Consider the following 26,120-nt stretch of genomic DNA (forward strand, 5'->3'; position numbering starts at 1 on the left):
CATTAGTGCAGGAATAGTTCGCAGTCTATGGTGGAGTACTGGAAGTCACCAAGGATCAGGGTGTTGGGAGGTACCTTGATGGAGTCAAGTAGATCCAGGTAAGAGTGGGTGTCCTGAGTCATGGATGGTGGGGGTCTATAGCTTGCTATAATCTGGATGGGTGTCTTGCCAACTTGTCAGTTGCACCTGGGGTAGGTCCAGTGTGTCAGGCTGGCAACCCAGTCTGGAGGTGTGCTTGCCTTTAATGAAGCCAGAGACTCCACCACCTTTAGTCTGACTCATTTTGGGGTCGGAATATGTGGAATGAGGTATAGCCTGATAAGGCAGGGTTGGTCTCTGCAGCACTGAACCAGGTTTCTGTAACTGCACAGACACTGGCATCTTCCAGTGCAAGGAAAGCCTCTGGTGAGTACATTTTCAGGTTAAGGCTCGTAGCGTTTAGCAGCATGACCTTCAATTTGTTTTTTTGACAGATCTTTTATGTTGGAAGATTTGTCTTTGGGACATTGCCTAAAAAAGGCACAATGGGGGAGGCAAGAGCCTTGGCCAGGATCCAGAATCCCATTGGTACCACATGGAGGCCATCTCTGGCAAAGCAACGAGGCCGTCAACCACGTCATCCCAGGCAGCCGGATACTGAAATCCCTTGGAATGACACCAGAAACTAAGCTGTTGAAGTTAATTATTTTTTGTTGGTATTGTGGTAACATTCTTGATGAAGGTATGATGCTGCCTAGGGCTAGTGTCATACCTGCAAGGGACACATTCAGAGCTCAATCAGCATCTTTCCACCAGGTTTCATACCTAAACTGCATGAAAAGTGATGAAGTGAAAAGAGCAAAATGGGAAAGCATTCCTGTAAATAAATTCTACATTATTGTAAAAGTCTAGTTCAAATAATGCCAGGTGTACAAATTATGGGGTATAAAGCACCAATTACAACTCAACATACAGTGAACACACGCAAGTTTACTAAACTTAACAGATACAGGTCTACTGAAGTTAAACTACATTTTACAATTATAAAACAAACTACATTTTAGAATTATAAAGTCTAGTTTACTCAAGTGCATAATTACATAAAAAATGGAAGGAATTCTTTGCACATGATTTCTAAAAATCATTTAGTGTATTTTAATCCCATTGCACCTTTATTTGCCTCATTTGTACTCATTTTATTTATTGTGCTTTTGCTGTAAATTTTTAGTTTCTATTTTCTTTTATAAACATTTTTAATTCTAAGACTGCAACCTGAAATTTGAAAGATGTAGAGTTAAAGATCAAAAAGCACGAAACATTTTTTACCATCTGATATACGCATAAAGGTTTTGACAGATTAAAAATAAAGGGCTACAGTCAGGAACATAGTACACAATGGAATACTTTTTGACTCTAGCTATATCCAAGATGAGCTAGAACTCAATATGTCACTAATAAACAAAACACTGCCAGAATAGACTAAGTGGGAAGCCAGTGAAATTCTGAAAACGCCAACTTTCATATGAGAGAAGCACACCACAAAGAAGCCCAGTACAAAGTAAGAAGAGACAACCCCCTGACTTGTTGCATCCTACTGCTTAATCAGTGCTTTAAAAACAATAAGGTACAGTTGCGTGAAGTCTTACTATAACAGATGTTTTCTTCACTGCTGTAGTATTCCTCACAATAAGATCCCCCTACCAAAGGTGGCCCAATGTTCGGCCAGCATACCAAATCCTTATGTTGCTAAGGGTATGCCATGTGTCACACATCCTCATGTACAGCATAGGGCATAAAGGTGACACAGACGTACTATTCTCAAAGTACACTTGTGTACACTTACCATATATGTAGATGTTAGTGTGTTTTCACTGTTGCAGTCATCACACTTGGGTTATGTCTGCAGGTAGCCCTCAGTCGGCCCGAATACCGGAGACTTAGTATTTCTGCGTCGGATGCTGTCGCTTCTTCCCTGACATCAGGGGTATAAAAAGGGGCAGCAGACGCCATTACATCAGTTTTTCTTGCCCAAAATGTCAGGAGCTCCCAAATAGGGAGCTAGGATATGGTGTGGAAAAACACCACCAGTAAAAAGTAAATACCAAAATACAGCTAGAATAGCCATAAAGAGGAGAGAGAGAAAACCAGGGGGCTGGAGGGGGAGGGACCAGAACTGCAACAGTGAATACACTTTAACATCTACATTTATGTAAAGTGTACACAACTGTACCATGTTCTTCGTGTTTCACTGTTGCAGTCATCACACTTGGGTTAATTCCCAAAGCTGAGGAAGGGTGGAGGCAGTCAAGAGGAGTTAGGTTGGCTAGTAGGCCTTGCAAGACTGCTGTAGCAAAACCTGCCCGTGATTTGGAAAAAAGATAGGCAGGCGGTAATGCTTGGTGAAAGTGTGTACAGAACTCCAGGTAGCAGCTACCAGGATGTCCCTGGTAGGGACTCCCCTGAGAAATGCTGTAGAAGTATATGTAGCCCTAGTGGAATGTGTTCTGACCCTCTGAGGGGTTGGTTTTCCATGGTGCTTGTAGCAGAAACGGATGCAGTGTGCTATCCATCTGGAAATGGTTTGTTTTGAAACGGACTTGCCCTCTGCCCCTGTTGCAAAGCTGACTAGCAAATGGTCAGATTTTTTGAAAGGCTTCGTCCTATCAAGGTAGAATCTGAGCGGTCTGTGCACACCCAAAGAGTGCAGGATTCTTTCCCCTTTATTTTGAGGATTGGGGAAGAAGGTTGACAAATGGATGGACTGGTTGAGAGCCACACTGGACACCACTTTAAGCATAAAGAAAGGGTTAGTCCCGAGGGAAACCCTGTCAGCACGGAAAATAATAAAGGGTTCCACAGCCATCAGTGCTTGTAACTCAGACACTCTTCTAGCTGAAGTGATGGCTAGAAGAAAAGGCGGTTTTCCAAGAGATGAATTTTAACTCTGCTGAAGCAACAGGTTCAAAAGGGGGAAGTGTGAGCTTTTCCAGTACAAAGTTAAGGTATCAAGCAGGGGTGGGTGCTCTCCTTGGTGGCCTTAAGTTGTTTGCCCTCTCAGCAACTGTTTGAAAGGATGAGAAAATAGTGGTGGCTCAGTATTGTAATGAGAAGAGATGGCAGAGGCATGATCTTAACGGAGAAGGATAGGTCTATGTGCAGTAGTTCTGCTAGGTAATCCAGGATTAGAAGTAAGGAGGGCAGTACTGTGTCCCTTCCTTTAAACCGAATCCAAGAACGATACCTTTTCCACTTATTAGCATAGGATTTCCTTATACTGGGCCTTCTAGCTTCAAGGATGATGTCCAGCACCTGTTTGCTTAGGGTTGCTGGTGGAGTATTCAAGGAATAAGACAGGCTGCAAGATTTAAGGTTTGCAATTGTGGTTGCAAAATCTGTCCCTCCGGCTGAGAGCAGGGTTGGGGTCTGCTGGCACCATTGTCAGGCTGCACAGGAATGGGTACTAGTGCTGTCGCAGCCACTCCGGGGCAATCAGAATTGTCATTGGCCTGTCCTGTTTTTTTATCTTGAGTAATACTCTTGAGAGAAGGGGGAGGCATAGATTGAAAGGTTTTCCCATTGAAAGAATAGGGCATCCACTTTCCAGGCCCTGCTGTGAGGGCTCCTGGTGCAGAATTTGCTTAGCTGGTGGTTGTAGGGGGAGGCAAATAGATCCACCCCTGGGATCCCTCATTTCTGAATCAGAAGGTTGACGGTACTGGGATTCAATTTCCACTTGTGTGGGTCTAGGAGATTTCTGCTTAAGTAGTCTGCCAGTGAGTTTTGTTTACCTGGCAGGAATTAAGCTTGTAGATGGACTTGGATGTCCAAGCCAGTGTTCCACAGGGGCATGGCTAACCTGCAGAGGGGTTAAGAATGGGTTCCCCCTGCTTGTTGATGTACCACAACTGTGGTGTTATCTGTTTTTATCAGCAGTTGCCCTGGAAAGAGTAGGGATCTGAAAGCTGTCAGGGCATTCTGTAAAGCTAGCATCTCTTTTAGGTTAATGTACAGATGAATTTGACTTGGGCTCCAGTGGCCTTGAATACATTTGCCAGCCATGTGAACCCCCCATGCATAGTCTGATGAGTCTGCAGTCAGTGTCTGGGCTGCGCAGAGTTGAGTAAAAGGCAGTCCCATGTTGTGGTTGCATGCTTCTGCCCACCAAAGGAACTCTGTCCATAGACTAGGTATGATAGGAATGACTGTTTCCAAGTCCTGAGAATGCTGGCACCAAAGACTTTTTAAGTACCATTGAAGTTTCCTTATATGCAGTTTTGCATGTGGAATTAGCAGTATCCATGAGGCTATGAACCGTAGGGCTTGCAGTATTTTTCTTGCAGATAGCTGGGTTCTGGTGGCCATTTGTTTGAGGAAGTCTCATCTAGACCTGTTTTTCTGAAGTGAAGAATGCTATCTGGGAAGTTGTGTCCAAGCTTGCACCCAGGAATACAATCTTTTGACTAGGTACCAGTTGTGATTTCTTTTTGTTGATGGTGTACCCCAATGAAGTGAGAAGACTTTTACAAATGCCAGGTGCTGAAGCAGCAATTCCTGACTGTCCGCCTGAATCAAGCAGTCGTCCAAATGCAGGTAAATTTGCATATTTCTCTGCCTGCAGTATGCAATGGCTGCAGCCAATCATTTTGTGAATACCCAGGGCGCAGTAGATAAGCCAAAGGGAAGTGCAGAGAACTGATAAGGCATGGACCCTGGCCTGAAAAGTAGATACTTCCTGCATGACTCCCTCATGGGGATGTGCAGATGAGCTTCTTTTAAGTCTAGGGTGACTAACCAGGCATCCTTGGCTAACATAGGGAGAAGCCGTTGAAGAGTCGGCATCTTGAATTTTAGTGCCACCAAAATTCAGGATGCTGACCCTGCTAACATAGGGAGAAGCTGTTGGAGGGTCAGCATCTTGAATTTTGGTACCACCAGGAAGGTGTTGAGAACTGAAAGATCCAAGATTGGGTGCAAGAGCCCTCTTTCCTGGGTACCAGAAAGTCTGGAGTAGAAACCTTGACCCCTCTGTCCTACTGGAACAGGTTGAATAGCTCTAATATCGAGTAGGGAAAGTACATGGGTTTTGAGCCTCTGCCCACTGGTTTCGAGGAAGGTCTGGAAACCCGCTTGGGGTTGGTAGCGAATGAAATAAAATATGTACCCCTGGGATACAATGTTGGACTCTTTGGTCCTGATTGATGGACAGTTTTTTGCATGAAGGGCAAGTTTTCCTCCTAGGGGCACAAGCAATTGGGCAAGGCTGGGAAGTAGAGTAAAGAAGTCATTGTGAGCTTTTTCCATAAGGATATGGCTTACCACTCCCTGCTTTAGGGGTGGGGCACTCCATTGTTTAGATCTCTGCATACCCTGAGACTGTAGTCTGGGTGGTCTATTTCCCCTGGGTCTTGTTTGGGAATACCTGGAGGGGGCCGGAAAGAGCCAGTGTTTTGAAGGGCAATGCCTACTGAATCTAGGGGGTTGCACTTGTAGGAATTCTTTAACAGCCTCCATAGATTTTGCTTTTTCTTCCATCTTTTTAAGAACCTCTTCTGCTTTGGTGCCAAACCGTCCTTATTCAAAGACGCGTCTATTAGTTTAGATTTGACATGATCTGGCAAGGTCTGCTCCTTCAGCCTGCAAGATGCTTCTAGGGCATCAAAGCCACACTGCAAAGTATGCTTACTGACTTGGTTTGCTGAGTGCATAAGCTCCTGCAATTCTTTATTTTCTGCACAACCTGGAAAAGTTACCACTTTTTTGTTTAATAAGTTCCATAATATGTTGCCGGTATTTCAGCATGTGGAACTGGCAATTCAATGCCCAAATAGCAAAAGTTGCAGAGGTATATACCTTCTTACCCCATCTGTCCAAAGCTGTGGAATCCCTGTCCGAAGGGGTGGGATTCTTGGTCATTGTAGCCTTAATATATTTAGGCCCTTGGGAAATAATCTCTGGGTCAGCAGTAGGCTTCTTGAAAAGAAACTTATCAGGTACTCTGTAGTACCTGTCTGGTTTCCTGGGGGCAGGAGGTAAAGTGTCAGGAGTAAGGCTGGATTCCATGAAAACATCATCCACAACATCCAGACAGTGGGTATAGCTAAAGGCCTGTGCTGAGGCAACTCAAAAATTTCTGAGTTTTTTTGGACTGAGGATAGTCTTGGCATTCCCAATGGAAATGCTCTCAAAGTATGCAAGGTTTCACCAAAAGAAACCTCCTCTGGAGGGGAGGCAGAATGAATGGATTCTTCTGCATTTGAATCCTCATAGGCTAAGGGCATGTCTTCATAATCAGAAAGGTCAGTCATTGGACTTCTGGTCTGTAGAACCTGACGAAGACTGGATTCTTTGACTCTTTGCAGGGGAAGGCTGACTTCTCATAATCAGCATAAGGTCTTCAGCCATTCTAAGCATTTGTTTTTGTGGCATGGGTGCCTGAGCATGCACTTTGGTAGCCAGTTTTATAGGCGTAGTGCATACTCTGGGCCAAAGAAACTCGGTAGTTTTGGTCAGAAATGAAGTTGGTTTGTTTCAAACATCGGTAGACCTAAAAACTGCCTCAGAAGTCTCTGCCTGCACAGCGGCTCCAGACCCATCCAAGGTAGAGACATCCGCTGGTTCCATAGTTGAAGCATCTCGCAGCATGCCGGACTCTGAATGGGTCTAAGCAGAGCCTTGCAAATCCAATGAAGTGGGCATCAGGGGCTGCAAAGGCACCTCAATGAGTACCGGCAGACTGGCAACTAGCTTAACGGAAGCAGTTGGCAGTTATGGGCCTATGCGATCTGTCTTTACCTTTACGTTTTTTTCAGAAAATCAGTAGTCGGATGGCTTAAAGCCATTTCAGAATACAGAGATAGACAGCGAAAGAATTTAGTGACAAAGAGCCAGATGATGAATGGTTCGGGCATTAAAAGCACAAAAGTCGACAGCGAGGGACGTCATGGTCTGGGCCTAAACAAGTGACTCAGTAAGAATGGAAATCTGAGGTATTTGCTTTCCAGAGGCAAGACAATTGTTAATTTTTTTCTGACGTCAGTTAGAGCAAGAAAAAAAGAATCCCCAATGGGGTACTTAGCTTCAAAAGACTTCTAGATTATTCAACTCAAAAACAAAAAATTCAGGTGGCGGCCGACCGGCACTTGCAAACTGCTTCGGGCTCTCCTCGGCAAGAAAGACTGATGCAACGGCTGCCTGTTTTTATACCCATGATGACCTGACATCAGAGAAGAAGCGACAGCATCTGACGCAGAAATACTAAGTCTCTAGTATTCAGGCAGACTGAGGGCTACCTGCAGGCAAATAACCCAAGTGTGATGACTGCAACAGTGAAACGAACATCTGAATGTGCCAGTAGGAATGTCAGTCCAAGGATTAAGCAGGTACCAAACATATCCAGAAGGGAAACCAAGGGGAGGAGGGAAGGAACACTGCAACAGTGAACAGGAGGACATCTTATGGTAGGATTTTACACAATGTACTATGTCCTTCCATTTTACTGCTGCAGTATATGCCTTACAACAGGGAGAGTGCAAACGCTTATGAAGAAATAGTGGAGGAAGGACCAGCTGAACCCTCTATGAGCCCATGAAGGCTGGCCCTAGCAAAATAAGCTCTAGCCTCAATATCAAATACAACTTGTGCATACTTTTACCAAGCACTACAAGTCCATGTACTTGCCTCAAGAATAGAGTTAGTATCCAAACCCTTGAAAAAACACCGGAAGAGCCACAGCCCTAGTAGAATGAACCTTATCAGAAGGAAAGCTCTTGCCATGAAAATAATAAAAAAAGAAATGGCTTTAGAAATCCAAGAGTAAGTTATTTGCTTGGAAACTGCCAATCCCAAAGATCTAGGATGAAAGGAAACAAACGGCTGATCAGATTTGTGAAGAGCTTTTGTCTTATTCAAAAAAAAAAAAGTTGTTTATGCACATCCAAATTGCGCAAAACCTTCTCACCAGGAGACTGAAGAGAACATAAAAAGGTGAGCAAATTAATATTCTGATTAACAGACAACTTATTCACCACTTTGGGAATTTAAGGATTAGTATGAAGGGACAACCCTGTCGTTATGGGAAAGTAAAAATGAGAAACACCCATAAGGGCTAGAAGCTCAGACACCGGCTGCGAAGTAGTAAGAGCCAACAAAATAAAAGTCTTCCACGAATAATGCTGCAAGGAAGCTGAAGTCAAGGCTCAAAGGACCTTGGGTCAATTTCTCCACAACAAAATCAAGTTCCCTGGAAGAAGGGACAGGTTTCTTGGGTGGTCTAATATGAAGGACACCTTTAAGAAGCTATTTAGTCTGAAATCTAGAGGCCAAAGGGGGTGCTAAAAGACAGACGTGCAGAAATAGCTGACAAGTGCCATTTGTTTTTTTTCACTGGCACTGGTGTGCACACTAAACTCGGTCAACCCCCCCCCCCCAACTATCTCAGCACTCCTTTCAACATTGCTTTCTCTAGACAGGTGCTCTGAAGCCAGACACCCCCTCCTGATTATTTCTACACTCTTTACAAGGGTTTTTAAAATTTACACTGATCTCCCCCACAGGAAGATTCTCCCTCTTAACTGCTCCATTCACCCTTGTGCCCTATTCTTTTAAGGCCTCACTGATATTTTCTATAATTCAGCAATCTGCCAATCTTTGCTCTGCCTGTAACACACTGGTTCACCCTGCTTCCTTACCCTACCTCTATTCCCACCCATCTTTGCACTCGTAGCTAAACAAGCCCCTTCCTTCCATCCCTCACACATAGTCCTCCTCAATCCCCCTGCAGCCTATCACTCCCTACTGCAATACCCACTTGTACTATCCAGCCCAAACACTCCCTACTTACACACCAACTTTACATACATCAACCACTCCTTTACCTAAACAACCAATCCACTAGCCACTTCTTTCAATCCTCATACCTCATCTGCAGTTTTTCCCACCTTAAACCCCCTCTCACAATATACGTCTATTCCTCTCCATTCTACCTATATGTACTTCCTACCAAAACTTAACTGCTTCACTAACCCACTAACATTTACTCAAATACTGCCTAATCCGTCTTATCCCTCACTCTCTCTATTCTCCCTCTCAAATTTCACACCAATCACTCTCTCAACACACTACTTCATCTAAACCTACTCCAGCACTTCACCCTCACTCATACTCATCCAATACTTTCATCAACCTTACCACCTATTCACAGAATCTTTTCACCCCCCACCATGTATCAAACTCTCCACTGCTCCACCTTTTACTTCCATCTTTCCTCACCTCATATCACATCCCTATTAATCCCTCCCTTATTTCCCCTACCTCCATTCACCACATACTATACTCCCAAACCTTCTACTCCCTTTACCATATCAATACTTCCCACCTTCAACCCAGTGTTTCCTAAAATCAAAACTTCCCCCCATTCACCCCAAAATCAAAACTTAATATCACTACTTTAACTTTCCTTCAGTACTTCACTTCTTCAAATCTATAATATTCTCAGAAGACTTCCACTCTAACCCTGGTCCTATCTGCAACACCATTTCTACCTGCCACTCTACTCAACCTACGCCCAAAAAGACAAACAGGTTCATAGGTAGGCATTAGGCCACTGGCCCTAGGGTTATACAAGCCCAACCAAACGGCACTCCGGCCTCCACCACCCAAGAAAACCATCCTCCTGTGCCCCTGTCAAGCAGAGCCACAGTAGCAATCCCCGGGGCGAACCTCCCATCCAATCACCAAGACCCCTCCTGAAGAGTGCCAACGAGGAGCCCCGTCCGTCAAAGATAAGCAGTGTGTTCCAGAGCATGGGAAGTCCCAGAGACAGGAATCCATCCCTCCAACATGCTCCACCCACCGTGGTGACAAGGTTTAGGACCCCACAGCATGCAGCCCGAAGGGACCGGGACATCTCCACGCGGGGCACGCCCAACAGCTCTGGGCCTGACGCAGTCCTACATGCCAGGCAGAGATCACCCCCGAGTAGGCGACATGTGACAGAGCAAAGCCGGAACTCCCTGAGACGATCTGCACAGGGCATCGGCTCGAGGCTGGTAATCCTCCCCGCGAGGCACCCCCGTGGCCCCTCCAGCCGCTGCAGACATCCCGTGAGGCACATAGAAAAGAGGTGCTGCACTCCATAATAGGTCCAATGAATGATTAGTAGAGGGGAACAACGACCTCCCCCCTCCTGGATGAGAAACTCCCCGCAATGAGGAGCGCCACTCAGGACCTCCCGAATACTTAAACATCTAACTTTCTTCTCTCTTAATATTCACCGCCTCAAACAAAATTAGTGAATTCCATGCACTAATTGAGAAACACACTCCAGATACAGCTCTCAAACTTAGCTCAAGCCTCACATTCTAGATAAAGAATTTCTACACCCCCCCCCCCCCAGCTATAACATATTCTGACTTGACGCACCTAAAAGAAAGGTAGGGGAGTTGCCCTAATTTACTCTCAATACCTCAACCTCTATCCTTTAGACAACATACCCCCCTTCACTTTCTTCCAGCTGAACTACAAATTAAATTTTAACACACTAATTCTAGCTGCTATATATATTCCCCCTGGTGACAATATCCCAGTACTAGAACACACACTCTCCTGGCTCAAACACAATATAACTAACAAAACCATCCTATTAGATGTCAATATCAACTGGTTATGGTTATCCCTTACATCTAACTCTCCTAGCTCTAGCATCAACCTTCATAGCTTCTCACAACTCTTCACCTCCCCACTCACTTCAATAAACCCACCACCACCTGTTCCATCCTTGACTGGATACTTTTATCTAATCCAGTCCCATACCATCACCCTACATGTCTGCCTGATTGCATTAGAGAGTACTTTTCCATTCTCTTCTGAAAACTTATCCTGCAGCTACTAAGGCCACATATATTAAAATACTGCCATAGCCTATGAAATTTCAGCCCTGACACTCTAAATAGCACACTCACCTCTATTAACTGGTACTTCCTGTTATGTTTGCCACTTAATGCAATGCAAAAATATAAAACATTTTCTTAAGCATATTAACATCTCTTGCTCCTATAAGGAAAGAGTTAAATCCCTACTCTCTCCCTGGCTATCCCACCTACTCATCCTTTTATGTGTCTGTGTGTATGAGAGAGAGAGACTCTGAGCTAAGAAAATCGCCCATCCATCCTCAAACATGCAAAGAACTATGTAACCTCACCAAAAAAAAAATGACTCTACAAAAAAAACTTCTCAACTCCCAAACAAACCATCGTAATAACCTCAAAAAAGTTGGGAATGCTATCAAATCCTGCACCCTGGTAACCCTTCAGCACCATATCCTTGTCTTACCCCCCACTGAAACTGCTTCCATTTCACAACTAACACAAACCCTTAGCTCCACAAACCCCACAGATGCGTCCATTCCACCTAAGCAGACCCTTACCTCCCAACACTCACACCCCTTCTCTCCTGCAAAAAAAAATAAATTAAAAACACTGCTTTTCTTTGCAAGTGGCCTCTATTAGCTATATAAAACACCTTCCCAAGCTCAAGCCTTGCTCTTCTTCCGTGGACTACCTACATCTTTTTTTCTCAAACTAGCAGCAAACTCCTTAGCCTATCCCATCTCTATTCTTATAGTCAGATCTATTAATGAATCTGTTCCCTTGCTCTGAAAATAGTTCTATACTACAACTCTCCATAAGGGTGACAACTCCACAAAGCTCTCCAACTTCCAGCCTATAGCAAATACTATTCCCAATCCTCAAAAGAATAGTCGAAAAGTGTGTTCATAGGCAACTCATGGGTTACTTACTCAAAGAAAACCTAATTACAACACACAACATTGATTTCATTCTTACCACAGCACTACTGCTGCATTCATCTCCTTCACAAGTTAATTTCCCTTCCCAAAGACTAAAACTCCCTTCGTGTCTCTCTCTTGAAAGACAATCAGTACAATCTCTCATCCTATGCTACTCCCCAAACTCTGACCTAAACCTAATACCACTATTTCCTGGTTCTTTAACTACCTCACTAAAAGACGGTAATTTGTGAAATCCCTCTCCAATGTCTCCCTTTCTCCCCATCAAAACAAGTGTTCAAAGGTCAATTTTTCAGTCTCTTATTCAATATCTTCGCTAATTACTTTCACACTTCCTGTCCTGACACCTCTGTCTCATACAATACACAGATAACTACAGTCATCGCTACCTCAGACTTAATCTGACCATCTCCTCACCCAAAACTCTAACTCAAACAATGGCGCACCAACAAACTCATCCTAAATCCTAAAAAGACTAAGCTGCTTCTTTTCTTTCCTAAATCTCGCACATCTCAAATCTATCTTTACCATTACATCCCTTGACAACACTGTCATTAATGCTGAAACACACACCAAACTGCTCAGACTCATCATAGATTATGCTCAAATTTGGCCATCTCCACCACTGCATCAGAAAAAAAAAAATCAAAAACTGGGGCTACTAGACAGAAATAAAACTTCTCACAATGACTCTAGACTTGCTCTTGTCCATGCCTTCCTTCTTCCTGGTTCTCTAAAGTTCACAAATACTAACCAAACTACAAGTGCCTCTCCTTTCTATATTGGAATCCACCTACAACAAAGTTGCAAGATTTGCTGCTAACCATACCTCAAAGTCACAACACTGCTAACCCCTCAATCTCAAACTGGCTAGAGCTCTCCCACCAACTCCTTATGATTCATTCCATCTTAAACATACCATCTACCTATCCTATCACCCCACCCCTTACAGAACTCAGAAGTTCCAAACTGCTGCTGGAAATTTACAAATTCAAAAAAATACCAAATCTCTGTCTACACACTTGCCCTAGCCTAGAACAAATTACCCTTACACATCAGAGACAACCATGCACAGGAATTCCAAAAAAGCATTATAGATTCATAGGTTGGTACTAGGCCATCAGCCCTAGGGCCTGTACAAGCCTAGTCATAACAATTCCCTGCCTTCTTCCCACACTATTTACTTTCAGGACTCCTGTCTAGCAGAGACTGACGTGATCCCCGGGGTGAATTTCCTTTCTTCCATCCAATCGTCAAGGCTCCTTTTGAACAGGGCCAAAGAGGCACTCTGCTAGGCATGTATGGGCAATTTATTCCAGAGTCTGGGGAGTCTCTGGGTCAGGAACCTATCCCCCTCCAGCATGTTTTGTTTATTGTGATAAGGTTTAGATCCCTGGAGCGTGTGGCTCTGAGTGATTGGGATTTCTTTAAGTGTAACATGTCCAACAGCTCTGGGTTTGACATGGCCTTAAAGTTAAGCAGAGATTGCCTCTGAGTAGACTATATGCGACAGTATCTTCAGTTTATTAAGGCGGTCAGCGTAGGGCATCTGCTTTAGGCCTGTAATTCTTTTAGTGAGGTATTTCTGTGGTCTTTCCAGTTGTTGCAGATGTCTTGAGAGGTGCATACAAAACAGGGTGTTGCATTCTATAACTGGTCTAATGAGAGATGAGTTCAGTGGGACAATGACCTCCTTTTTTCTGGATGAAAAGCCCTTGGTGATGAGGTGTGCCACATAGGATTTCCTGACTGTTGTGGCGATGTGGTTATCAAAGGTGAGACAACTGTCCACCTGTGACCCTAAGTCTCTTATCACACTTTCGGTGTTTAGTGTGCTGCCACCTATATGGTAATTCACGGGTACATGTTTTTTTCCAAAGGGGGTATTTACATCTATTTCAGGCCTGGACCTGTCACTGTAAAACGTTACCCTCCCTAATATCTCTTTCCCCCAACCCATCTGCCCTCTGCTATTGTTTTACAAGTATTTACTCAACCCTCTATTACTCTCAATAATACTCTAACAGATACAAAAGTACAGTTGTGTACCTACCATAAATGTAGATGTTCGAGTGTACTCACTGTTGCAGTCATTACAATTGGGTTATCCTGTTGACAGGCTACCTGCAGTCGGCCCTTGTTCCAAAGTCTAGGTCCGGCGTCGGTTGCTGTCTCCTCCTCCCTGACGTCAGTGCGCCAGGGGTATAAAAAGATGCAGCAGATGCCATTTTCTTCAATTTTTCTTGCCCCAGATCTCAGGTGCCCCTAAAATGGTAAGCTAAATTATGCCAATAAGCATGCATACACAAAAAACAACTTTTCCTTCATCTACAAGCAAACGCACCACATAGGCTGTATTGAATAGAGAAGTACAAACAAGTTCCAGAAAAGAAAAGGGGGATGGTGGGAGGGTAACCTGGACTGCAACAGTGAATACACTTGAGCATCTACATTTATGGTAGGTACACAACTGTACTATGTTCATCGTGTTTCACTGTTGCAGTCATTACAATTGGGTTGAATCCCAAAGCTAAGGTTGGGAGGCTGGAGCTAAATAGGAATAGGACAGGCTATCAGGCCCTGCAGAACTGCAGTGGATAAGCCTGCCCTGGATTTAGAGTAGAGAGGTAAGTGATAGTGCTTTGTAAAAGTATGCACTGAACTCCAAGTTGCAGACTCTAAGATGTATTTGATTGGTACTCCTCAGAGGAAGGCTGCTGAAGTGGCTGCTGCTCTGGTTGAATGTGGCCTAATGCCCCTAGGCACTGATTTGCCATGCTGTGAACAGAAACGAATGCAGTGGCCTATCCACTTTGAAATAGTCTGTTTGGAGATGGGCTTTCCTTGTGATCCTGCAGCATATGCCACTAGATGTTGTTCAGTCTTTCTGAAAGCTTTGGTTCTGTCCAAGTAGAAACGTAGCTGCCAGTGAATGTCCAAAGAATGCAGGAGTCTCACCCTTATTCTGTGGGTTTGGGTAAAAGGTAGGCAAAGTAATTGTTTGGTTAAGGGCCACACTGGACACTACCTTATGCATAAATGTAGGGTTTGTCCTTAAAGAAACGCTGTCAGGATATAAAATGATAAAAGGTTCCACAGCCATGAGTGCCTGTAACTCAGACTCGTCTAGCAGAGGTTATTGCTAGGAGCAGAGCTGTTTTCCAAAATAAGAATTGTATATCAGCTGCAGAGGCTGGCTCAAACGGAGGCAGTGTGAGTTTTTCCACGACAGTTGAGGTCCCATGCAAGTATTGGTGCTCTCCTTGGAGGTCTTATGTTTTTGGCCCCTCCGAGGTACTGCTTTAGTAATGGATAAGAAAAAATAGGTTGTTCTGTATTGTAATGAGCTGAAATGGCAGAGGCATGAATTTTAATTGATGAAAAGCAAAGGCCTTTATCCAGCATCTCAGTAAAGTCTTTCAAAACCTGAGGAATATTTGGAACAGTCGTGTCAAAACCTTGTGCCTGGTTCCAAGCACAGAATCTCTTCCATTTTTCTGCATAAGACTTTCTTGTGCTAGGCCTCCTGGCCTCCAAAATAACATCAATCACTGCTTTAGAGAGAGGTGTCTTGAATGGCTACATTATCCGCCATGCTGCCAGGTTTAAGGTCCTGAGTTGGCTGTGCAGTATCTGTCTTCTTGGGTGAGTAAGTGAGGAATTCGAGGTAGTGTCCAAGCTGGGCATTGAGACAAGATACCACTGTTGGCGGGGCCAGTCTGGGAAAATAAATATCCTTTTTGGCTTTTCTTGTCTGACCTTGAGGAGTACCTTGGGGAGGAGAGGCAGAGGCAGAAAGCCATATACTGTTAGTTTTTTCCAGCTGAAAGATAGAGCATCCACTTTCCATGCTTGCTTGTGATAAAGTCCTTGTGCAGAATCTCTGTAGTTGGCAGTTGTGAGGAGAGGCAAATAGGTTATGTCCGAGCATCCCCAGTTCCTTGTTATCATGCTGAACACTTGTGGATCCAATTTCCACTCGTGGGGATCATTATGTTTCTGCTTAGTTCATCTGCCAGAGTATTTATCCTTCCTGGCAGGAATTGTGCTTGCAGTTGGTACTTGGTAAGTCAGTGCTGTCCCACAAGTTCATGGCTAGTCTGCAGAGGGGGTAGGAATGCATGCCCCCCTGCTTGTTTATGTACCACATGACTATAGTATTGTCCATCTTTATCAGTAGTTGTCCTAGATGAAGTAAATACTTGAAGGCTGTCAGGGCAGCAGCTAGCATCTCCGATTGATATGTAGATGCATTTGACTTGCGGACCATGTGCCCTGAATACATCTTCCTGCCATATGGGCCCCCCAGGCATAATCTGATGCATCTGTTGTCAATGTCTGCCTGGCTGTGGGTAAGGTGAATGACTGTCCCATGTTGAGGTGATAGGCTTTTGCCCACCATCAAAATTCCTGTTGCAGGCAGGGAATGAGGATAATTGTTGTCTCCAGGCTGTGGCAATTTTGAGTCCAAACAGTTTTTAGATACCACTGAAGTTTCCTCATATGCAGTCTTGCATATGGAATTAGCAGTATGCAGGATGCCATGAAGCCCAAAGCCTGCAGAATTTTTCTTGCAGATAACTGGGTCTTTGTTGCCAACATTCTGAAATAAGTAGTCAGTTATCTGTGTTTGTCTGGCGTGAGATAAGCCATCTGGGCAGTTGTATTTAAGCTTGCACCCAGGAATATTATCTCGAGAGGGTACGAGTTTTGATTTCTTTTTGTTTATTGTGTACCCTAGACCTGTTACTAATCTTTTTACAAATGCCAGATGCTGTAGTAGATTATTCTTGTTCTCTGCTTGAATAAGGCAGTCGTCCAAGGATATATTTGTATTCCTCTGTCTGCAAAATGCAATTACTGGTGCCAGGCATTTTTAAAGGCCCTGGGCGCAGTAGATAAGCCAAAGGGCAGTGCAGAGCATTGGTAGTGCATTGAGCCAGCTATAAATCGGAGGTATCTTCTGCATGATTGCCTGATTGGGACATGCAGGTATGCCTCTTAGGTCCAAAGTTACGAGCCAAGCCTTCTTGCCCAGCATGGGCAGCAGCTGCTGTAGAGTCAACATCTTGAATTTTGGAACCTCCAGAAACGTGTTTATTATAGACAGGTCCAGTATTGGTCTCCAGGTTTTGTCCTTTCTGAGCACAAAGAAAAGTCTAGAGTAAAATCCTTGCCCCTGCTCTTGTTGTGGTACTTGTTGAATGGCCTCATGTCCATGAGGGCTGTAATTTGCTTAAGTGCCTCTGCCCATTGATTGTGTGGCAGGGCTGGCATACCTTTTCTCCTTGGTAGGGTGTGAAAATGGAACCTGTAGCCCTGGGACACTATGTTCAAGACCCATTTATCTTGGGTAATCATTTGCCAATTTGGTGAAAAAAGTGCTAGTTTTCCACCCTAAGGGGGCTGCCAAAAGGAAAGTGCTTGGATCTGGCAGGGGAACGTCATTGGGACTGTTTCCTGTAAGGTTGCGATTTGTCTTCTCTGCTTTTGGAGGTAGGAGCACCTCATTGTTTAGGCCTGTATGAGCCTTGGGGCTGAGATCTGCCTCTGGGACGTCTATATCTGCCTCTTTGTGCCCTGACACTGGAAAGGACCAATTTTTGGAAGGCCATTTCCTGCTAAATCTGGGTGGCTGTACCTGTAAAAAAATCCTTAACTGTCTGCATGGATTTCGCTTTATCCTCCATTTTCTTTAACACCTTCTGCTTTAGCCCAAAAGTATCATGCTGTAATGGAGCATCTAATAATTTTGCTTTAACATGTTCAGGTAGATTCTGTTCCTTTAACCAAGCATGCCTTCTAATAACAGTACCTATAACAGCGGCCCTACAAGAGGCCTCCAGTGAATCAACCACATTGCAAAGTATGCTTTCCCACTTGTCCAGCTGCATGAAAAATCCTGCATTTCCTTGTTCTCTGAACATTCAGAATTTGCCAACATTTTGTTTAAGCAGTGACATTAAGTATTGCTGATATTTAAGCATATAAAATTGACAATTTAAAGCCCTTACAACTAAGGTAGCAGAAGTGTTGACTTTTCGCCCCCATCTGTCCAGTGCCCTAGAATCCCTATCAGAGGGGACAGGGTTTTTTGCAGTGGAAGCTTTGACCCCTTTGGGACCCAGAGAAATAGTTTCTGGGTTAACAGCGGGGTTTTTATATAGGAATTTATGAGAATCTGGGAACCTGTATATCTGTCAGGCTTAGCAGGTGCAGGGGGGGTAAGGAGTCAGGGGACAGGCCGGACTCTGAAAATACATCTACAATGTCTAGAACAGGTGGAATAGCAAAGGGTCTGTGCTGAGGAAGTAGCAGAAAGTCTGAGACTTTTCTTAGATTCTGAGAAAACTTGGCTCTCCCAGTGGAAATGCTCCCTCATGGTATGCAGAGTTTCCCCAAAAGAGGGATCCTCAGGAGGAGAGGCTGAAGGAATGGATTCTTCAGCCATCAGAATCCTCACAGGGAGGAATAGAACCCTGTTCAGAAGAGGAATCAGAGGAAATAGAAACCTAATCATTAGAATCATATTCTGTCTCTTGCCTAGGCCTCTTATCAGGAGGGGGATGGGAACCCCTAATCAAAGTAATTAGGTCTTCGGCCATTTTAAGCATCTGTTTTTTAGGCATGGAAGTCTGAGCAGGAGCATGCTGTACTGGTTTCTTTGTCTTTAGAGCTGCTTTAGTCTGTCTTTGAAGCTGAAGATAGTTTAAAATACAACTGTGTAGGTCTGAAGACACCCTCAGAAGCAGATGCCTGTTCAGCAGCTCCGGACCCATCTGAGGGAATGATTTCAGTGTGTCCAATACCTTGAGTATCCAGAGGCCCAGTCTGCTGCACGTGGGAGTCGGAAGAGGCCTGTGGCTCTGAGGTAGCGGGCACCAGGGGCTGCGAAAGCACCTCACTGAGAACCGGCAACTGGCCTAACAGAGGTCTCGTAGTCAGTTTTGGACCTCTGATGCCTATCCTTTTCCTTGTCCTTGCGTTTTTTGTAAACTCCGGTCGGCTGTTCCGACGGCATTATATAATTAAACCTTCGGCCAAAGTAATGAAATGCAAAATCAAACCAACGCTTAATAGTGCGTTATTTAAATCTAGCACAAAACAGACAGCTAGCAACGTTGTGGTCAGGGCCTAGGCAAGGAATAAAGTAAGAGTGAAAATCCTTATGACGTATTTGCTTCCCAAAAGAAATACAATTGTTAACTTTGTCTAACATCGGTCTGGAGCAAGAAAAGTTTCCCCAATGGGGTACTTAGCTTTAATGAAGACTTTGGTTCTGAAATTCGGATTTGAAAATCTCAGGAGTCGGCAGACTGGCACTTGCCAACTGCTTTTGCTTCGGGCACCGCGCAGCAAGAAAGACTGAAGAAAATGGTGTCGGCTGCATCTTTTATACCCCCTGGCGCACTGACGTCAGGGGAGGCGACAGCAACCGACGCCGGACCAGGACTTTGGAATTCAGGCCGACTGCAGGTAGCCTGCCAGCAGGATAACCAAGAGTAATGACTGCAACAGTGAAACACAATGAACATCAAAACAAATCAAAAGCAATTGTAATATGAACACAGGCAGACAACATAAGCAGAAATCAATAAAGATGTTATGCGGCTTGACTGAGTTGATGCAAACAAAAAAAGGTTAAGTAGCTAACAAGTGCACCTGTTTGGTTTCATTACATGCCCAGTGCAAGTACTTAGAGTACCGGACACTGTTATCCTTTGAGAGAGGATGAACCATATCTGCATTCATATCAACTTGTTTTTCAGCAATATTCAACCCTATAATCCAAATGGACAATTATTTTTTTTTTTTTTTTTTTTTTTTTAAACACAAGGGTAACCTTATCCAAAGAGGATAGGGTCACAAAATGTTGGGTATAATAGATTTGAGTGCCAATTTCTATTTTTCAGTTCAACCAACATTCTAAAGCAACTAAGATATCCAAATAATGAGCCATGCTGCTCTGGAACTACAATCAGTACTCAAACAAGGAGGGCTTCAGCAGGACCTCAAGACAAAGATGTCATAAAAGTGTAATAGTATTCATATTCCCAACCATCTTCTAACATTTCAGTTACTTCCTACAACATGCAAGGATACCCACAGGTTGGAGACGTGCTGTTTTCAGAGCATACACTATTTCATGGTAGTAGTACATAACCATAATGATGATGGACATAACATTTCAAGGTGGCAAATTCTGCCATCGAACTATTAAACTGACATCACACACATTACAGCTATTATAGGTCAGCGTATCACTTTTAAAAGCAAATTAAATTCACTAAATAGAATTGCAAAGGAATAGCTATAATGCAAAAATGCGCAATGAAAATTTGTTTTTCCCCCACTTACCATAATGAACCTTTCAACAACCTGTGCAGTCTGGCTTGCTGCCTCACTTAGCTCACGACTCAGTTTAACATTTTCTTCTTTTAGGATCTTGTTCTTTTCCATTAAAGATTGCAGGTTCTCAGATGGTGTAATTCTGACCACAAAATAATGCATTATTAGAAAGAAATAATGTGAACTACAACAAAACTTTCAGCCCAAAGGGCATAGTAAATATCTCTCTTGAAAGAGAAGTCTTTGCAGAGATGCCTCAAAAATATCAAATAGTTTGTAACTGACAATACATCACAGATTCGGCAATCAGATGGAGCATTCAGCCACACCTTGTGCTACACACATACAATGCATTTCATAAATATGCAATCAACTACAAGAGCCAAGTCAGAGCTTTGATGCCTCAATAAATTTGAAGGTTTATCACTCAGCAGCTAAAAAAAGCATAATACATTTCACACAAGAGAAATGAGCAACAGCTCACCTCCAATCTACAGCCCACTGGAAATAGACTGAAACTATAAGCAATCTCACCCATTCTCAGTGAAGATAGTGGAGCAACAATCTCATGGGCAGACAGCACAGAAAAAATATACCTCTTCTCAATTCTTTCCTGCAGTAGCTTCAGAACTGTTACGGAATGTTACAGAAAAATATATAGTCTCATGATTATCCTTCACAAAATGCATATTAACTTGATTTCTTCACAAATGAACTAAAATGTGTGTAACACTTTTATGTTGAAAACACAGTAATATATACCCAATTATACAAAACGGTTTCACACAAGTAGCTTTATATTTCAGATTCCTTAAAAACTGCATTCACTTCTCTATCACATTATAATATACTGACAGAAAACTGAAGGCAAAGGTAAGTGCTCAAGGAGTTAAGGGATGTTACTATGTTCCAAGAGTGTCTGGTTTCAGAATACAACAGAGGGCAGAAAGAAAACAATGCGACAGGAATCTTCTGTAAGCTCTGGCCTTCTCAGGCTGGAACCAAGTTGAAACAAGGACATCTGTAAAAGATGGTGTGTGGTACTAAATGGTGTAAGGTTAGAGGACAGATTCCGAGATAGCTTATGATTGAAAGACATTTGTCAAGCTGTCACGTGAAGCTGTGAGAAGCACAAGGCCACAAATTATTTTAAAAATGCATTATTTGTTAAACGCTATGTTGTGTCAAGGTTCTACATGCATGAAATTAATAAAACAACGTATAAAATGTAGTATTTGTTTTGAGACTGATCTGAAACTTTGTGAAGGCAGTCTCCCAGCACTCTTGATGGAATAACCCAGTACTCAACACATCCTGAAGCGTTAACTCGAGACAAAAGTAAAACTCTTGTCATTTATTTCTGAACTGTAACAGGAAGAATCTGTGATCTTTTCAACTCAAAACATGGGTGAGGTTGATTTCAATGTGTAATTTGCAGCTTTATTTAAAATAGTAAATAGGTGACCATTACATCGCAGCCCTGACTGGAGAATAAATGTTCTCCAACAGGGTGTCAACACGCAGGTAATGCCCACTGAAAAATATACCCTCTGCTTCACAGCAGCATATAATCCTGCTATGTGGCTTGAACAGAAAAAAAGCTGATTGTTTATGTTAGCTAAACAGCACTTTGCTTAACCCATTCCCTCCAATACAGCTCTTTTGAGTGTGTACCTTTAACTCTGAACGGGTGTGGCTTGAGCCTATAAAAAAATGAAGTTATCACCTTACAGTTCTAACAAATACTCACTGAGAGATCAAATATTAATACAACTGTGCTTGCAACCATGTATGCTTTAAGGTAAAATATTTTGATACCTTGCATGTAGCACTGTTTTGGTATGAATGCAAGTAAGAAAAAATATTTGACGTCTAAAGGCACAGTAGAAAAGTAAATGCAGAAATGCCTGGCCCACTCGGTTGTAATGAGTTTGAGGGTAAAATTACAAGTTTAAGTGAATTTTTCAAAAAGAATGTGAACGTGTGTGCATGACATGAAGAGTGATGACTGCAAAGGGCAGTCCATCAAAACATTTAAACTCAATGCCTGGAAATATCGACTGATGTCCTAGCAAATCATTGAAATTAGCCCATGTGCAGAGAAGCACTATGGGACAAAACTGGAAAGTAAAAGGGAAGGGATGCAGTGCCTTGCAATGTACATTTCATTCATTTGCACACAAGAAGTCTGTAGAAGTCTCCACTTAAAGTAGTTATCTTATGAGAATATCACATTTAAATGCATTTTTTTTTTCTGTGCATACCTGTGAAAGGTGCAAGTCTATCAAGGTTGCACTTCTGAATGTGTGATCAGACAACTCAAAGGCTGAACCAGATAAAAACATATAGTACCTAATGTTTTTGGATGCAATATACTTCCTCCAACAACCATTACATCTACTACAGCAATTTTTTTTTAATTTCTTAACACCTTTATTAAAAGATCACTTACGACATGAGAAATAATATTATATAAATGAAAACAAACCAGAGACACCAACCTATTTGAAAGGATTTTACATCAAACCATACCGGCACTCCCGGTTTTAAATACTGTACCTCACTTATAATCGACCCAATCATTTTCAGTCAAACATTACATTCATTTAAGTCCTGCCTTTTTTAAACCTTATTCCTCACCCGCATGTTTTGTGCCCACAAGTCCCATTTTTCCTATTTAGTTTGCTACTACAAGTTTCTAAAGATCACAATTCCAGCAACTTTTAAATACTAGGCAGAGGAACCATTTTACATAATAAAAATTATAATGACAAATACAAAATAGCTTATTCTATAAGAACAATAATGCCTAAAAGGGTGTGTGTAGAGTACATAAAATGCCCATGAGTTTGAGGTCAGACGTACTAAGAATTCATCTGAGCTTAGTGTATGAAAAATGTGCTCTGTCTGAAATTCTGTAGTCTGGATTATAAAGTTAAGATTGCTTGTGTTGAAATTTAATTAAAAAGTTTAATGAACATCTGTAAGACAGTTTGGACACGCACCTCAAATTCAAAATACTGTAGCCCCCACTACACACCATTCCCAGTTAATGCTGCAGATAAACTGAAAATTTTTACTCACAACCGGAACCTAATTACAATCACAAACAAACAAGAGTACAAGCAAAACTGCAGACAAAACAATGTTCGGTGTTAAAGTGGCAGTATATGCATCCATGTAAAATGTTCAATATATGCCAAAACAAATTTATTCCTGACTAGTAAGAGTTTCAACAGAAAAATTAAGAAAACAATTATTATATGGAAATTAAAATCCACTGAAGAGAGCCAAGATGACAGATAAAGAATATTATAGCCATTTGCACGCAGGTAGATGCACAACCCTATTCTGAAACACTGAAACAATGACTAAAAGACTTCTGTGAAGAATACATTTTAAAAGTTGTTCTTAAAAAGAGGTAGGTAAAAGCTTACAGCTAGCTAGTAAGGTTATGAAGTATTATACCCCTTGTGACGAAACTTTTCTTATGGAGAGATTAAAATGGGTGTGCAAGTATACCATCATTATACATTTCTTAGCGAATACTAATATGTTGGTGGATATTAGTTTTCATTACAGAAATCTGAAAGCTAGGCATTTCAGAAGGAATTTGGATCTTGCAGCACCTAGCATCCAAACTGCTTGAATTTGTACATGTATAGTTGTGGCTCATTTTATGCATGTGCGTGTTTATAATACATTATACACACACAGCCACACATACATAATGTCCACCACTACTACCATCCTCCATTGCTACCAGCACCAAAGGGACGCCCAAGGACTGTGGGACTGCTGGATTACTCCCAGTTCTAAAATCTCCCCTGTATCTTCTCCATTAGAGTCTGTCTGACATGCTCAGGCACCTTGAAAGATGGCTGCCTTATACGTTTTTGGGGCCCTATATCCAAATGGTGCAGCACCACATGGGTGCTGCCTGGTTTCCCAGTAAGCATGTCTCGATGCTCCTGTAACACGGTTCATATTTCTAGAACCTGGATAGGGGATACTCGCTGAGGCATTGCTACCACTCTGAGGTGTCAGTCTGATCCTTAAGAAATTACTCACCAGATGCCCATCAGACTCATCCTGCATCATGTTATCACGGTACAGTTCTGCCCCTGCCTCCTGCCTAGCAGTTCTACCATGTAGTTCACTTTAATGACCTTCCTTACCACCTTGAAATGTGCCCTCCCAAGCTGCCAGCAGCTTGTACCTGACAAGAATGAGCATCACCAGATGTCCCACAGTATACTCTCTGGTTCAAGCATTCCTGTCATACAAGACCTTTTTCTGCTGTTGGGCTCCTGTCAGGTTCTCAAAACGAAACTCCATGTTCTCCGCAAGACTTGTCCTGAGGTTTACGACATTTGCCACAACAGACTTCTTGTGGGATTCACACACACCCTCCCACTAATCACAAATCAAATGTAAAAGCCCCCCCCACCCTTCACTATGCCCATACAACTGAAAGGGTGAAAAACCTATAGATTCTTCCAATACCTCTCTAAGCAAACAGATAGGGAAAATATCTATCGCACTCTCTCAAACTGGTATACAAATGCCCATAGCAACGCCTTTAGAGTTTAACCTCTCCACAAGACCATAACTCTAGGTATGACTGAAAGATGTCTTTAAGAGCTTCATGCCACAGCAGTCCCACAGACAAGGCAGCAGGTCTGACAAGAAATTGGCACCTCTGTCAGTCGGTATTTCTCCTGGAAAACATACCCTGCTGAAAATCTCTAGCAAAGCACTTGCAACCTTGACTGCCTCAATCAAGGACAGAGAAACCGCCTCAAGGTATCTAGTAGAATAATCTACTAGAACTAGGATACAAGTCTTACCTGTGTAACTTGGGGTACTCAGAAGCATCACAATATCCAAATCTGAAACGGATACTCAGAGGCAAAGACATCAAAGGAGCTTTCACTTAGTCTCCTGCCCTGCCTTTCTGGCACTGCTCACAGGTCCTGCAGTACCTGTTGCATACCTGGCAATTCCAGGCCAATAAAAGTTCTGCAAAATACATGCCTTGGTAAGCTTTATGCCCACAAACTGTAAAAGGAATGTGACAGACTATAGCTAGAAGTGCCAGATGGTAGGGGCTGGACACTAACTGTTGTAATAGCTTACCTTCTAGCCCTCTCCACCTGGGTCCACTGTCTATACAGTAACCCTTTATTTCAGTATACAGATTCCCCTTTTCCTTGAACAGGCACTTCCCTAGCCACCTCCCTCAAGCTGCTTAGTGTAGTGTCAGAGATAAGTCTGTCAACTCTCTCTGCAACTTTTCCCAGGTCCCCTTCCTCAGGACTTCTAGTATCCTCTGATAGTGGTGTCTCACTATCAGCCGGGTTAATACGACTCAAATCTGCCCTTGCAGTCAGTGTCCAAGGGAACATCAGTACCCACCAGCACCTGTGGATCACCTTCAGTCTCACTGCTGCAGGGTAGCTCCCGCCCTGTAGTAGCCACGTCAGCACTCCTGCCTTCAGGTGTGAGATCTATCTGGGTCTCCTCCAGGCTACCATACCCACATGCCCATCAACAAGCCTGACTCTGCATCAATGCATGCACATAAGGTACTGAATTATAAAAAAAATTCCTATCAGGACATCTGTAGGGATATCCTCAAACACCTACTTCCTTTTCTACCCTCCCAGACGAGGTGTACCCTGGCCAAATGCATTTTGAAAGAGATACTTCCTCAAGCTCCGAATGGAGTGGACTGACCATACAAGTACTGCTCTCCTTTAACCACTGCAGGCTTCACAATACTTATATCACAGGCTATACTCTGTCTTGGCAGTGCCTAGTTTTCCATCCACCAAAATTGGATATAAACTCTGCTAGTAGTCTGGCACCACTGTTGTCACCAGACAACGTACCACTGTGGATTTTGTTATTCCGACTCGATACCCCCACACCTTTTGTTCCCCAACTTGCCTTCATGGGCATTTATATGCTACATAGCCCCAAAGCT

At 43.0% G+C, this 26,120-nt stretch overlaps 1 protein-coding gene across 1 annotated transcript in view; it reads right to left on the minus strand.

The window, feature by feature from the left end:
- KIF4A (kinesin family member 4A) overlaps positions 1 to 26,120 on the minus strand; it is a gene marked incomplete in the record, with an annotated part of 2,786,372 nt that overhangs the window by 1,987,429 nt on the left and 772,823 nt on the right. The window contains 1 exon segment of the mRNA XM_044057419.1: positions 20,141 to 20,273. Within this exon segment, the coding sequence (XP_043913354.1) occupies positions 20,141 to 20,273 (133 nt within the window).

The sequence above is a fragment of the Protopterus annectens genome, chromosome 15.part0 (assembly GCF_019279795.1).
Source record: "Protopterus annectens isolate FY-2018-M chromosome 15.part0, PAN1.0, whole genome shotgun sequence".
NCBI lineage: Eukaryota > Metazoa > Chordata > Ceratodontiformes > Protopteridae > Protopterus > Protopterus annectens.